The sequence below is a fragment of the Ictalurus furcatus genome, chromosome 4 (assembly GCF_023375685.1).
Source record: "Ictalurus furcatus strain D&B chromosome 4, Billie_1.0, whole genome shotgun sequence".
In the NCBI taxonomy this organism is placed as follows: Eukaryota; Metazoa; Chordata; class Actinopteri; order Siluriformes; family Ictaluridae; genus Ictalurus; species Ictalurus furcatus.
The window spans coordinates 20,570,637-20,585,353 of record NC_071258.1 but is presented as its reverse complement, the minus strand read 5'-3'; the positions used below and the strand labels follow the sequence as shown (position 1 = coordinate 20,585,353).

Sequence of the window (14,717 nt, the reverse complement as noted above, 5' to 3'; positions counted from 1 at the left end):
TACCAATAGGTGCAATGATTCTTCTTGTCTTGCTCATTTTGCCTTGTATTGTTTCTCTCGTTCGGAGCAGTCTCTCACGCTCGTTGAAATCACTAATGTTCAAACGCCGATGTTGACAAAGACTGATTACAATACCTACGAAGACCAACCCGAGCTGTATCTTAAACCTGACTGGGAACTAGATTCTGCCAGAGACACTGATGATGACGACCCATCGACATCCATTTCACGTCAATTGTAAATATGCATTTGACCATGACGATTCTCATTTCACTCTAAAATAAGCTTGCTTGACGACAGGATACTTTATATCTGCAAAAACAGCCTTAGCGCCTTCATTATGTCTGTTTTATGTTGAATTCAGTTGAACCGTGAAAGGATTCTGAAGTTCTGATGTATTCACAGCATTGTAATTTCTCTGTTAATTTTAGTTATCATATTTTTTAGTGATAAAATGGGGGAAATGTGAGGGAAATTACTAATTTTTACTTTGTAATAAGTTTGTTCTTGTTCATCTGAGGATAACGCCTAAGAAGGCAATGTAAGAAGGTCATGTCACTGAGATCAGTACAGAATGTTTATCTGCTTACAGAAACAAACATGTTCTTCTGTTCAAGGTTCGTCTAAACATCTTCCAAGATCCTAAAACAAAGCCTGTTTGAACTGCCTCAAACCGCTTCTTATCGGTACACAGAATTATGTCATGCTCTGCGTTTCATATATATAGTAGTGGTTTAGTACAAGGGCTTCAGAGCACTCTCATTATTCTATCCTGATTTATTCTATCCTGTATTAGCCATCTTTCTGTAATAAACCTTTTCACCTTCAGAGGACGAGTCTGTGAGTATTGTCTATTTTCCACGGCGCAGTCAAGCAACCAACTTTGCAATTTTTGGACCACTTGAGATGGAATGACCCAGCACTACATGCATGGAATTCTAAATAAATTGGGTATAAACCTACTATACCCATAAAGCAGTGTACCTAAACATTAACCCTTTACTCTCTAACATTTATCCAATGTTTTTACAGAGCTACTACACAAAACGCATAATGGCAAGTCTGGTAATATAATATCAGCGATAAATGTCACTGGATATTGTGGCAATGAATTACGTAGGGTTGATAATATGTTGATAATATATAACACAAGCCTATTGTCTGTTAACTGTAAATAGTAGTTTCTTGATTTGGAAAAAAAAACATTGTTGCATTGAACCAATATGCTTCCTGACTCATTTACATTTGATAGAAGCTAAAATAAATCAACAGCAATATCTAACAATATTTTCATACATAATATCCTATTCTTCTGAGTCTACAGCATCCAAACTGTCATTCCTATGATTAAAATTTTGGCAAGTCTGCTTAAATATGCCTTGCAAATATTGCCCTTTTTCCTTACCTGTGAAACAGGCTCTAGTATAGCCTGTGGGGCATCTGCTACATTACTGAGCACATGTAGATTTGTAGCATTCATGTTCTGACCACCTGGCAATAACACTGTGACCTGTGGCAGAAAAAAGACAGTGACCTATAAACCAGTTCTCAAATCTATTTTGCATGGACCCCTTTAACAGTAAAATAAATAGTATGAACACACTCAACATATTTTAAGAACATAATCCAACTATCTATATATTACGCATTTTATTTGAAATGTGTACAATAGTGTTTTAGCTATTTAGCAATAGAGAGTTTTATTTCTGAATTTCCACCGAACACAGAGTCCAAGTTGACATTATTTGCATGTTGAACTGTTTATGAGAATTTCATTAAATCAATTTCAAGCAAAAAGTAAATTAAGCTAATACCTATAAGAACTCAATAATGAATATAGTCACAAGCAGTGATCTGTAGGATTCAAGCAACCTTGGCCAATGATGGGTTGTGATTTCCACCATTGCAAAAACAGACAAAAAAGCAAACAAGTAAACAAACAAAAAAAACACCACAGACCCCCTGGCTATACTTCACAGCCCTCTAGGGGTCCCAGAACCACTGCTATAAACAACAGACTAAATCTCAGTAAAGTAAAAAGACTTGGCTTGTATACCTGTTGAGTTGTACCATCCTGCTGAATGTATGCCACTTGGGGCTGGTCTGTAAACACAGCCTAAACAATGACAAATAAATCCATTAAGTAATCCTCAAATATAAATAATATGCCTGTTCATTTATCAGTATGTTGTGAACCAGTGTCACACTACAGCCACTCCAGATACAGTCCCCTCTGTAAGTATTGGAACAGCAGATGTAATACTTTTGTTTTGGCTATACACTGAAAACATTTGGGTTTGAGATTAAAATATGAATATGAGGTGATATCAGAATGTCAGCTTTCATTTCCTGATATATACATCTAGATGTGTTATACCACTTAGAACATGACACCTTTTCTTTGAACCCACCCATTTTTCAAGTGATCAAAAATTTTGGAACATGGACTGACAGGTGTGTCTGCTTGCCAAGGTGTGCACTGCTGGATCGCCTGTTTAAACAATGAATACCTCTGAACGTCTACTCTTGGGTTGAGCTTTAGTAGTAATCTATCTATGGGAGAAAAGCTGAGAAAAGAGGGAAAAATCAAGCAATGGGCATAGCCACTACAATGATATGGAACATTCTGAAAAAGAAAGAAACCACTGGTGCATTAAAAACCAGACATCAAACATGTCATCCAAGGATTTGATTTGTTTCTTCTTTTTTAACACCATGCCAACTTCTATGGCTATATTCATGGCAAGAGCCAGTTTAGTTATTCAAGAGTAAAACTAGAATAGGTGTTTAAGATTCATTTTTCCTAAAAACATTAAAACCAAGTTTGGATTTACTTGGTTGAAAACCTTTTCAAATGTATCAACAGAATAATACAGGTTCCTCAAGTGTGTAGAAGTGTTACAGTCCCATAAGACATGTTTAACGGATAGTGAGGGAACTTTGGTGAATTTTTTTTCAGATATTAAAAATTAGTGTGTGAGCCCTGCGTGTCCTATGTGGCATCGAGTGCGAATGACAGCGATTATTAAAAGAGAATACGTGTCTTGTCCCAACAACAGGATTTATTTTCCATAATTTGTTGTTTAAACACTGATCCCATTCCGACTGCCGTTTGTTTTTAGTGTATACGTTTAATGTTGGTTTTAGGTCTGTGAACGGAATAGAGCATTTTACTGGTTTTGAGGATAATGTTTCTTTGGCAGCTCTATCTGCTTGCTCATTAACAGAGATTCCTGAGTGGCCAGGTACCCAGCAGAAAATAGTACTAAAATTCTTTGATTCCAGAGATGACAATTTGTTTAAAATCTTCAAGATTGTTGGGTGATGTGATCAGTTTTTATAGACTCCAATGCTTCCAGACATGATTAGGAATCCATTATCATTAGAAAGGATTTCTGTAGAATGATATCAATGAACTTCAGTGCTAGTAATATAGCATTCGCCTCTGCAGTAAAAATGTAACTTTGGTCAGTGATGCATATGCATCCCTTTGCAACAGTTGACTAGTTGCAAAGGCTGCTGCTACTTCATTTCCAGATTTGGATCCATCTGTGTATAATGGGATATGTTGTGGGAACACTACTCTTATATCCAGGAATTGTTGGTAATGCTCATTCGGATGAGTTTTTGATTTTTAGTTTCTTGTGAAATCCAGATGGATTTTGGGCTTTTTGAGATACCATGGGGGATTTTGCAAAAATGTGTCTGCTCCAGAACGTTTAAATCCACTTTAAGGTTCTCCAGATGGGTTTTTATACGTAGGCCAAATGGACAAATGTGACTTGGTTTTCTTTCATATAGTATTATGTTAAGTTGAGAAAACTGCTGTATAGGCTGGACTTTCTTTATTTGTTTTCAGTTTGGTTGCATATTGTATGGCCAGCTTTAGGCATCTGATTTCCAATGAAGGTTCATTGGCTTCCACATATAAACTTTGACTTGGTGACGTTCTGTATGCTCTTAAGGCCAGTTGAATACCTTGATGAACAGTATAAGTTGTATATATGATCTCCTGGCTGATCCATAAATGATGCTTCCATAGTTCAGCTTTGAGCGAATCAAGGTTCTATACAGGTTCATAAGAGTTAAACTGAATTTTAAAACGTTCATAGTTTTGAAACATTTCTTTTTCATTAATTTGAGGGATAAAAGACAAGTTACTATCAAAGTTGATACCAAGGAACCTGTTCTCTTTAATGATTTTGAAAGGGACTCCGTCCATAGACAACTCTGGTTCATTGTGCAATAAATGGAGCTGACAGAAATGCATACACACAGTTTTTGTTTGTGAGAACTTGAAACCATTCTGAGTTGACCAGGAGAGCAGTTTGTTTACCTTATGTAGCAAATGCAGATGTCATCTACAAATAAACTATAATGTATATCAGAACCAATGACTTACGCAATGCTGTCTATTTTAATACTAAAGAGAGTTACTGATAGAATACTACCTTAAGGTACTCAGAGTTCTTGTTTATGTAGATTAGACAAGGTGTTTGCTATCTTTACTCTTAAAAGTCTGTTTTCAGTGAAGGTGACCAATAAAATTCATTAGATAGAGATCCTTTAAAATGCCATGTTTCCACATCGTGTCATAGGCTTTCTCCAGATCGAAGAAGACAGCTACAAAATGTTCCTTTCTAATAAAAGCATCATGAATAAAGCTTTCAAGACAAATAAGATGATCTGTAGTGCTTTGCCCTTTCCTGAAACCACAGTGAGCATTACTTATGTGATGTTCAGATTCCAGTACAGAGACCAGGCGATCATTGACCATCCTCTCCATTGTTTTGCATAAGCAGCTGTTTAAGGGTATAGATTATTTATGGGATCACTATAGTCTTTTCCTGGCTTTGGAATAGGTATTATTTCTGCTTCATGCCAAGCGGGTGGAATTTTTCCAGATATCCAGATGGAGTTAAAAATTCTAAGAAGCATTTCCAGAAAGAGGTGGGGTAGGTTCTTTATAAATTGATAGTGGACTTTATCTGGTCCAACAGCTGTACTGTGGGATTTTTTAATAGCTCGCTGTAACTCTTCCATGGAGAGGGGTTGGTTGTAGGGCTCTGCATTGCTTTTTCTTGTTGAGCATGAAATATTCAAACAGCAGGAAGACAGTTCTCAATAGATAAATTGCTTTTGAAAGTTTTTGCTAGAATGTTTCCAATTTCTTGTTTTGATGACAGGAGTGTACCATGCTGTTTCATGTGTTGTATTTGATGGCAATTGTTTTTCCCTTCATTATCCATATCAAGTTCCATATTTGGTTTGATGAAGTACTTGCCAGGTTGGAAACTAATTTTCTCCAGCTTTCTTTTTTAGCTTCATTTATGATTCTTCTTGCTCATACTCCACTTATCGAGTTTGATAAGATTTTCAGTTGACGGGTGTCTGAAGAAAAGCCTTTCCGCTTTCATCCTCTCTTTTATGGTTTACTTACATTTATCATCAAATATGGAAATCACCTCCATTTCATATTCAAAGATGTTCTTGGGACTGCATCATTAGCTATAGCTGTAAGTGTTTTAGCAAAATTCTGCATAGCATCATAGCTGTCTTCTGGAAACCGTACAAGCCTCTCATAAGAGAGGGTTTGAGGGTTTTTGAAATTGAAATCAATTTGTTTTTTTAATTTGCCATCTTTGTACATTTGTTTCTTCCTTTCTTCCTTTGATGGTTACAATGATTGGGAAGTGGTCACTACCACAGAGGTCATGCCAGACTCTCCATGATCGGTCCAAGTACAATCCAAGCTGACAAATTGTTAAGTCAATCGTAGAGTATGTTCCATGTCCCAGGTGTAAGTAGTTATTTGATCTATTATTTAGAAGGCATAAAGTATGGTTAAAGAATCTATAAAGTCTTCAATCGTCTTACCTTTTTTATTACAATGATTGCTGCCCAACAGGAAGTTGTGACTATTAAAATCACCCATGAGAATATAGAGGGGTGGGAGCTGAGAAACAAGGTGATCTCGGTCCATGTGCATCAAGTTTGAGTTTGGAGGAATGTAGATGGAAACGGCTGTGATGGTTTTCTGCAGAGCCAGTCATACTGCTTTTAATATTTATATGACTATGGATCACATAATTTCTCATTAAAATGGCTGTACCACCGGAAGCCCGCTCGTCACTGGGACTGAAGGTATTAAAAATTGTAAAATTTTACAAAGAGAGAGTACAATCTGATGGTAACTGTGTTTCCTTAAAACATATGGCTATAGTGCGTTATAGCAGACACCTAGATGAACACTTTACAGTTGGTTTTATGACCAAGTCATTCCCTTAGAATAACAAGTTAGAAACATGTATACCAATATGTAACTTTAGAAACGGTCACTTAATTTGCACATATCTGCGCATACCGAACGTCCAACGTCAAGCCAACTTTATGCCAGTCCGCTATGTTCATCTTCTCTTGTGGCTTGTCAGCACAATCCCACCACTAGGGGCCGGCCCAGAGTAACATGTTACAATAGTATCGGCAATCCATTGCTCTTCCTGTGAGACCCGGATGTGAAGACTTGAATTTTAAGACCCGAATTCTAAGACCTGAATTCTTGCAGCCTGAATTTGTGAGGCTGAAAAATAGTGTGTTGAAATACTACATGACGAATAATGAAGATGGTATTTTAACAACTGAATATTTTGGAACTGTATTTTAGGAAGGTGAATATGTGTGCATTGAATTTTGAATGATGGAATTTTGTTTTCAATCAGAGTATACAAACCCAATGAATTGCAGAGGAAACTAATTCAAGCATTGATATTACTGTGTTTTTTTTTTTTCAATTTGTGCCAAATTGCTGGGCAGAAAAATTCAAGTATTGTTATTGCAATATGTTTTTATTCAATTTATGTAATTCAACATGCCATTTTGCCTTGGCACTATTATACTTCCATATCTTTATCGTAGCCCCCCTCCCCACATTTGCAACAGGTACGTTTATTGTTGCAGCCATTGTATCAGTGACCATACCTTTTGACCATACAGCTGAATCACTGCACAGGGTTGGGTACAAATAGGTCCACCAGAACACTTGGGTATTCAATTAGAATTTTTTCTGGAAATAGCCGTTTATCAAAAGGGAGGATGTACATACTAGTTTTGATTGTTCGCTCTTCTCTCTTGATGATTATTCTCTTTAACATTCGTTACTCCTTGAGTCTTGAGCTCATGTGTTATTTCTTCTTCATCCACGTCGTCAAGCTCTCTAGTGCAGATTACTCCTTTACTGTAATTCAGAGTTGGATGAGGGAAGGTCTTTATCTGTACTCCAGCTATCATGCTGGCATGTAGTAGGTTTTCAGTTTCATCATCTCTGTTCCCCACCCACCTTGGAGCCCAAAGAGAGGAATGCACAGCGCTGCAGATCTCCAGCAGTTTATGCATCAGGGATACAGGGATGATGTACTCAAGCAACCTGAGTAACAAATTGCTCAATTTACTTGACTGACCCTTAGCCAACGCCTACTGGGAGTCTGAGAAATATCTGACGTTCAGTTATCCTACATAGAGCATCCCAGGTCAAGTCTTGACAAGCTGACTGATTGGATAGAGCCAATCCAACCTCATGCCTAGTTGAAGTAGGGGGTATGCATTTCACCACTCAAAGATTAGACTGAAGAGAGAAACCCTCTAAAACAAACAACAACTGACATAAGCTGCATTACAAGCCTGTAAAAGCATCAAAAAAGAAGAATGCTAGAGTTTGGTGATGACAGTGGGTCGCCAGCTTGATGCAGTTATTGCAAGCAAGGGAGATATATATATATATAAAATGTTATTTACTTAAATTTTCTGCAAGACAATCTTTTCCAAAACTTTTGATCGGCCTAAAATTAGGGTGGTCTGCAATCAAAGGTGCCAGGTTCTAAGTTGTTTTACACATCTAGATGTAAGTATCAGTAAATGAAAGCTTGCCATTCAAATTTTTTCTTAGGGGACTGTATATTGCAGACATGAAGTGTCTTCATATAGAAATCTGAGAGAGAGAGAGAGAGAGAGAGAGAGAGAGAGAGAGAGAGGGGCCAAATTCAAATCTAAAAAAAGTTAGCCTATATCACCTGTGCTCCATCAGCAGGGTGTATGTACACCAGCGTGTGTTCAGCAGTCTCCACTGAAGTATAGGAACTTCCATCTGCGGCATATACAACCTGCTGCTGTCCTCGGTCTGGCTGTTCTCCACTATACACAATTTGAGCCACGGTTCCACCCTCAAAATGCACCTACAGATGACCGTGAAAGCCTACAGTTACAAATCTATAAAAACTCAAGAAGAGCCAATAGCATACATACATAAATACACATTCACTGTACATGTATTTAAAAAATAGATAAAGCAAGTAAACAAGTTCAGGGGGCACTAAAGTACTTTCCCAAGTACTTTAGTGGACCAGAAAAAATAAAAATAGCACAGTGCTGAATGTATGAGAACAGATGGGAAGGCTACATTTTTATAGCTCAAAAATATTAATATTAGGGTTGAACAAAAATAATGAAAAATAAACAAATAACAACAAACAACAAAAACAACAATCATCATTATCATCATCATTAAATTGCTCTGGATAAGAGCGTTTGTTAAATGCTGTAAATATTATTGGGGCAAATTAATGCACACACCCATGCACAGGTAGACAGGGATCTGCTTTAGTGATTTATACATTTCTTTTTTTACTGTTTTCAAATTCATAATTCTCCACTGGCTTCCTGGCACGTTTCCTCCTAATAACAAAAACAATAGAGAGAAAAGTTCTGCTGATGACGTATACTGGACGCATCACTGAAATGGGCTAGAATATATTATTTCAAATGGAGAGCAAACCTAGGAGGCACTCATCTGACACAATTTTATTCCACTGTTCATTGTAAAAAATTATCCAGCTCCATCAAATTGCGAGGGGATCTGTGCATCTCCTGAGCACAGCCCTCTTCCAGTCATTTAACAGGTTTATGATAGGATTTAGATCTGGATTCTGACTGGGCCATTGGAACACTTTAATCTCCTTTGGATTCTTCTTCTGCCATTCCTCTGTTGGCTGGATTTGTGCTTTGGATCAATGTCGTGCTTGAAGGTGAAATGGTTTCTTCCTCTTCAGCTGTGTAATAGAGGCCTGCAGGTTTTGTGCCAAAGCTGACTAGTATTTGGAGCTATCCATGTTTCCCTCTATCTTGAACAGACCCTCAGTCCCAGATGAAGAGAAGCAGCTGCATAGCAGCATTTTTAAACTCATTTTTGTGCCAAAACTATTTTTACAATTATGGCCAAAAAGTTGTACCTTGTCATTAGACCATAACACATTTTGCTACATGGTTTGGGGTGATTTAGGTAGGCTTGGATGTTTGTTTGTTTTTTTGTGAGAAAGGGCTTCTGTCCAGCCACCCAAGCCTATAGCCTAGATATGTGAAAAACACAAGAGATAGTGGTCACATGCAGGGAGTGACCAGTACTTGCCATATATTCCTGCAGCACCTCTAATGTTGCTGTAGGTCTTTTGGCAGCCTCCCTGAGAAGATTTAAATTTAGTCCTTTCCTCAATTATGGAGGGACATCCTGTTCTTGGTAATGTCACTGTGGTGCTCCATTTTCTCCACTTGCTGATGGCCTTCATGGTGTTCCATGGTAATCTGTTTTGGAAATTCTTTTGGATCCCATGATCAATACCTTTCAACATGTTTTGTAAGCTCTTTGCAGCAGTTGGATGAAACCAAGAAGCTGAGAAAATCCTACAAAAAGAGCTGATCTTTATTTGGGGTTGATCAGTATCACTTAATTGATGGCAAGTGTATGATAATTTCTTTTTGAACATGAGTACAAATGTGACTGGTTATTTCTGAGCTTAGGCACACACCCCATTATAAAAATGGCATGCATGCTTATGCAACCAGGTTATTTAAACTTTCTTTTTTCCATATTTTCCTAAAACATTGATATTTGTTTATGCTTGAATTTTATTGGCTGCTATATCAGATGGAAAAGGGTGTGACATGATTTATCTTGGTTTACTTTTTTTAAATTAGAAAAACCTGCAATTTTAAGAGGGGAAGGTATACTTTTTGTATCCTATTCATCTTTGTTTATGTTTGCATACTTTTTGTACATATTTATAAGTACAAAATCAAACGACATTGTGTGTGTGAATTTGAAGTGGCCAGCATGCAGTACAAGTATCCATCCATCCATCCATCCATCTTCTATACCACTTAATCCTTTTCAGGGTCATGGGGAGACCTGGAGCCTATCCCAGGGAGCATCAGGCACAAGGCGAGGTACACCCTGGACAGGGTGCCAATCAGTAGAAGTATATTGCATAAAAACAAAAGTGTCTGAAATGTTTATTTACCCTCACACTGCATAGCTGATAATGGCATGGCAATGTAGCTTAAAGCAGGTTATGGTCACTGAACTGCTGGATGTCCAGGTCAGGTGGTGCATCAAAACAAAGTGGGCTTTATATATAATTGGAGTAGTTTTAAGGGCAAGGCCTGTTAGGGCGGGACGGTATCCATCCCACTTGGGAAGGTGCTGCTCTCATTTCTTGCAGAAAAGCACATAGTCTCAGAACAGGCCTAGTTAATCTGTGACAATCCAGAGCCAAGGTCAGGGAGCAGGCAAGCAGGCTAAACCGACATCTGCTAGCTGCACTGTCAATCAGGTACCAAAATATCGAGATTGTGTCTTTCCCCCAAGCTAAACAAAAATGTAGAAATAATCAGAAAGTTTGTTTTAGTAACCTAATTAACATAAAATTAGATCATAATGCATGCACAGTCAGCACCTTTGATCTGAAGCTAGGACTTTAGATTACTTATGTCTAAAGCACTTATTGTTAATGAAACCATTACTGATCAGGAGTTCTACTTCATTTCTACTGTGCTTTCAGCACCTGCATGTCCATCACGTGTACGTGCAGGTCGAGTGTTTGTATCAACAAACTGTGACTTGGGTGACGTGTGCCTTTTGCCACAGTACTAAAGGCACGTTCACCCTGGAAGCGACCACTTGTTATCTTCTTGCGTTGGTAAGCAGGAATCAGGAGTGCAGACACCGCTGGTAGTCTTGTAACCTGAAGTAGGGTTGGAGCTATGAACTTTCGTTCTCCAAAGACTGTGGTCAGCCTTTTTTTTTGATTATTTAACTTCAGACAATGCGCTATCCAGCAAGAGGTAAGTGACTCTGCTATCAACGCTATGTAGGAGTGGGCACGCTCTAATTCGGCAAGAGGCAGTTTACAGTTCATGATCAGTTTGGTGTTTCTCGCCTTAACGCTGATGCAACGCTAAAATACTTGAGGTCGGGTTGGAATCCCCTCCCGTAGTTTTCTGTTTATACATATTGTGGAGTTAGTCCCCACAATTTTTGGTTGTTTCATTTTTTGAAAGCGTGCTGTCGGTAAGCAACCCACCCCGATAGGGGTTCACTGAATTGTTTTTCATCCCCGTGATTTAGTTCATGAATTTATTTAATTATTGGCTATAGTGTGAGCGTGTTCGCTCTTAACTGCACAATATTGCATCACAGTGCGCAGTGATCATAAAGGGATCATTCCCCAGTATTTTCACTGTTTCAGTTTCATAATTGACTTGGTGGTGGTAGGACAGGCTACAGAACGACCCTGATTGGGGTTGATTGAAACGGGTGATTGCTTTCGTTCGTGTGATTTAGTTTGTGGATTTCTTTCATTATTTGGAGAGATATGGCAAAGTGTACATATTTCTCTTTTTCGTGCTCAATTACCACCTGGCAAAGTGGTCACACGGAAAACCATGTGGATAGTAATTACTGCTGGTACCCATGTTTATGACATGTATTGATTGCCTGGCCCCTCTGGAACTAGAAGATGGCCATGAGAGATGTCCCTCTTGCCTGGGGGTTGACCACTTCAGAGAGGGATTGACTGAGATGGCATGCATGAATTGCAGCTCCATGAGCTTAGCAGCACGGGCAGCCAGCTAGAGGACTCGCCATCAAACATTTCCTTCCAGTGCTGGTAGGAAGGAATGTCCTTATAAGAACAGACAACACATCTGTGGTCTACCATATAAACCACCAGGGGAGCACCAGGTCCAAACAATCCTTGAGGCTGGCCCAACAGCTGTTATTGTGGGCACATCCTCACCTATTGAGCCAGATCACAATGCAATCACAATGCACTTACTAGGCACTCAAAACACAGCTGCAGATTTCCTATCTCGGCACAGCCCCCACCCTGGCGAATGGAAGCTGCACCCCAAAGTAGTGCAAGCGATCTGGCATAGATATGGCAGGGCAGAAGTGGAACTTTTCAGCTCACGGTCAATGACACACTGTCCCCTTTGATTTTCACTGGGGGAACCAACAAGCTCCTTGGGCCAAGATGCACTGGCCCATGCGTGGCCAAATCGACTGCTATATGCTTTCCTTCCACTACCGTTGATACTGTCCCCCCTAGACAGGGTCCTCAGGGGCAATCACAAGGTGCTTCTAGTAGCCCCCAAATGGCCAGGGAGGGTGTGGTTCCCAATATTACACAGATTACTGTACAGGGAGCCTTGGTGTCTCCCTGTGAGGAGGGATCTCCTCTCACAGCTGGAGGGTTGAATCTGGCACCCAAACCATCCCAGCTGCAATTTTGGGTCTGGCCTCTGAAGGGCCAGAGCCATTATTAAGGCTGTGTGATCCAGCAGTTGTACAGACCATACACAACTCCCATGTACCTTCCACCAATGCGTTGTACGCTAACAGATTGAAGTTCTTTTCTGAGTGGTGCAAAGCACAAAATCAGGAACCAACACACTGTTCCATACTGGTAATCCTCAGCTTTCTCCAGTCCCATCTTGATGGAGGCCTTGCAGCCTCGACCATCAAGGTATACATAGCTGCCATCTCAGCCATGCATAATAGAGTAGATGGCGTGACAAACAGCTTTCCTCTTATCCATGACATCGGCTAGATGAGAAAGTGAGTTACATGCCTTATCATTAAGCCGAGAATGGCTACACTGAAGTTCTGGGAACACAGGGTAACTTTATGGCTGAACTCTTCATTTCTCCCAAAGACCTTTTCTTCATCTTATATGAACCAGCCCCTCTTTCTGTCAGCTTTTGAGCCCCCAACTCAGGAGGATGAGCAGGGGTTGAGTGCGAGCCTGTTGTGCCCAGTGCGAGCACTAAAGAGTTATATCCAAACAACTGCTGAATTCCGGGAGTCAGATTCACTGTTTGTCTGCCATAGGGTGAATGTGATCTCGCACAACCCAGTGGCTACAGCCTTTTTTCCCCCCCGGCTTCACAGCCATTGTTATGGGGCACGCAGATCTTCCTTGTGACCTTGTTGGTATTACTCATCCAGGTGCTGAAAGCACCGTCTCTGGCGGTCAGTATAAATGAAATATAATGATGGTTATGTATGTAACCGCGGTTCTATGAATTTCGGATGACGGCCAGAGCTTGGCAGTCACTCAGAAGATTCGCGAGAAGATTGCCAAGAGGTTGCTTCCGATGTGAACATGCCTTTAGTACTGTGGCAAAAGGCACATGTCACCCAGTTCACAGGTGACTCTGTTGATACAAACACTCGACCTGCACGTACACGTGATGGACATCCAGGTGCTGAAAAGCACTGCCTCTGGCGGTCATCCAAAATTCATAGAAACGTGGTTATATACGTAACCACCGTTTAATATACTCTGTTTAACTGAAATGAGGATTAAACCAAATTAGCACATGGCATTAAATGAAGCTAGTCCTCCAGGATACAGTTATATAAATCAGCCTCATCTAACTGGCAGAGGAAGAGGTGTTGCACTCGTTCATAATGATAATCTAGGCATTACACAACAAAAACCTAGTCATAAATTCAACAGTTTTGAAGTTCTTTATAGAAGCATAACGTATGTAGCCACAAAAACTAAGTCTACCAAGTTGATTCTGCTAATTATTATTTACAAACCTCCTTTGTGAATTCGCAGATTTCATCTCGAACATGGCTCTTTCTTTAGACAAAGCATTAATTGTTGGAGACACTAATATTCATTTCATAACCCAGAAGACCCAGTGGTTGTGTCCATTCTAGATTCAGTAAGGGTTAATCAGAATGTAATAATACCCACTCATAACAGTGGTCACACACTTGGCTTATACTAACCATATTATACTAAAATATTAAAATATTGTCGCATTTCTGCAGTCTGATGCTATCACAGATCTTTATCTCATCTTGTTTAAAATGTGTCTTAATCATAATATTTGCACCTTGCCAAGCTACCACGTCAAACGTACATACACGTCAGCTACTGCACAGAGTTTTATGAATAATCTCCCAGAGTTATCAACTATGACTGGATCACCGTCTGATCCCAAAGAACTTTATCTGGCCACCAAATGCTTAGAGTCAATGTTCTGCTACATGCTAGATAAGGTTAAAACAAAAATAATTAGAGAGAAAAAGCTAGCACCCTGGTATAATGATCACACACACACAGCTTAAAACAGACCACTCAAAAATTAGAACACAAATGGCATCAACCCAAATTGGTAGTATTTCAAACAGCATGGAAGGAGAGCCCTCTCCGGGAACCGTCACCTTACCGTGGTGGAGAGGTTTGTGTGTCCCTACAAACCTGAGGGCTGTGTTGTCTGGAGCCTTGTGCTCCTGGCAGGGTCTCTCAAGGCAAATTGGTCTCAGGGGAGGGGCCAGACTAAGAATGGTTCAAAGACACCCTCATGAAGAAAAC

The 14,717-nt window shown here is 39.6% G+C and overlaps 1 protein-coding gene across 3 annotated transcripts in view; it reads right to left on the bottom strand.

Annotated features, from left to right (window-relative positions):
* Positions 1 to 14,717, bottom strand: part of prdm10 (PR domain containing 10) — an 86,552-nt gene that overhangs the window by 45,741 nt on the left and 26,094 nt on the right. For all 3 annotated transcript variants that reach the window (XM_053623281.1, XM_053623282.1, XM_053623280.1), the window contains 3 exons: positions 8,067 to 8,228; positions 2,057 to 2,116; positions 1,406 to 1,510 (listed from right to left, as the gene is read on the bottom strand). In XM_053623281.1, the coding sequence (XP_053479256.1) occupies positions 1,406 to 1,510; positions 2,057 to 2,116; positions 8,067 to 8,228 (327 nt within the window). The remainder of the gene's footprint in view (positions 1 to 1,405; positions 1,511 to 2,056; positions 2,117 to 8,066; positions 8,229 to 14,717) is intronic.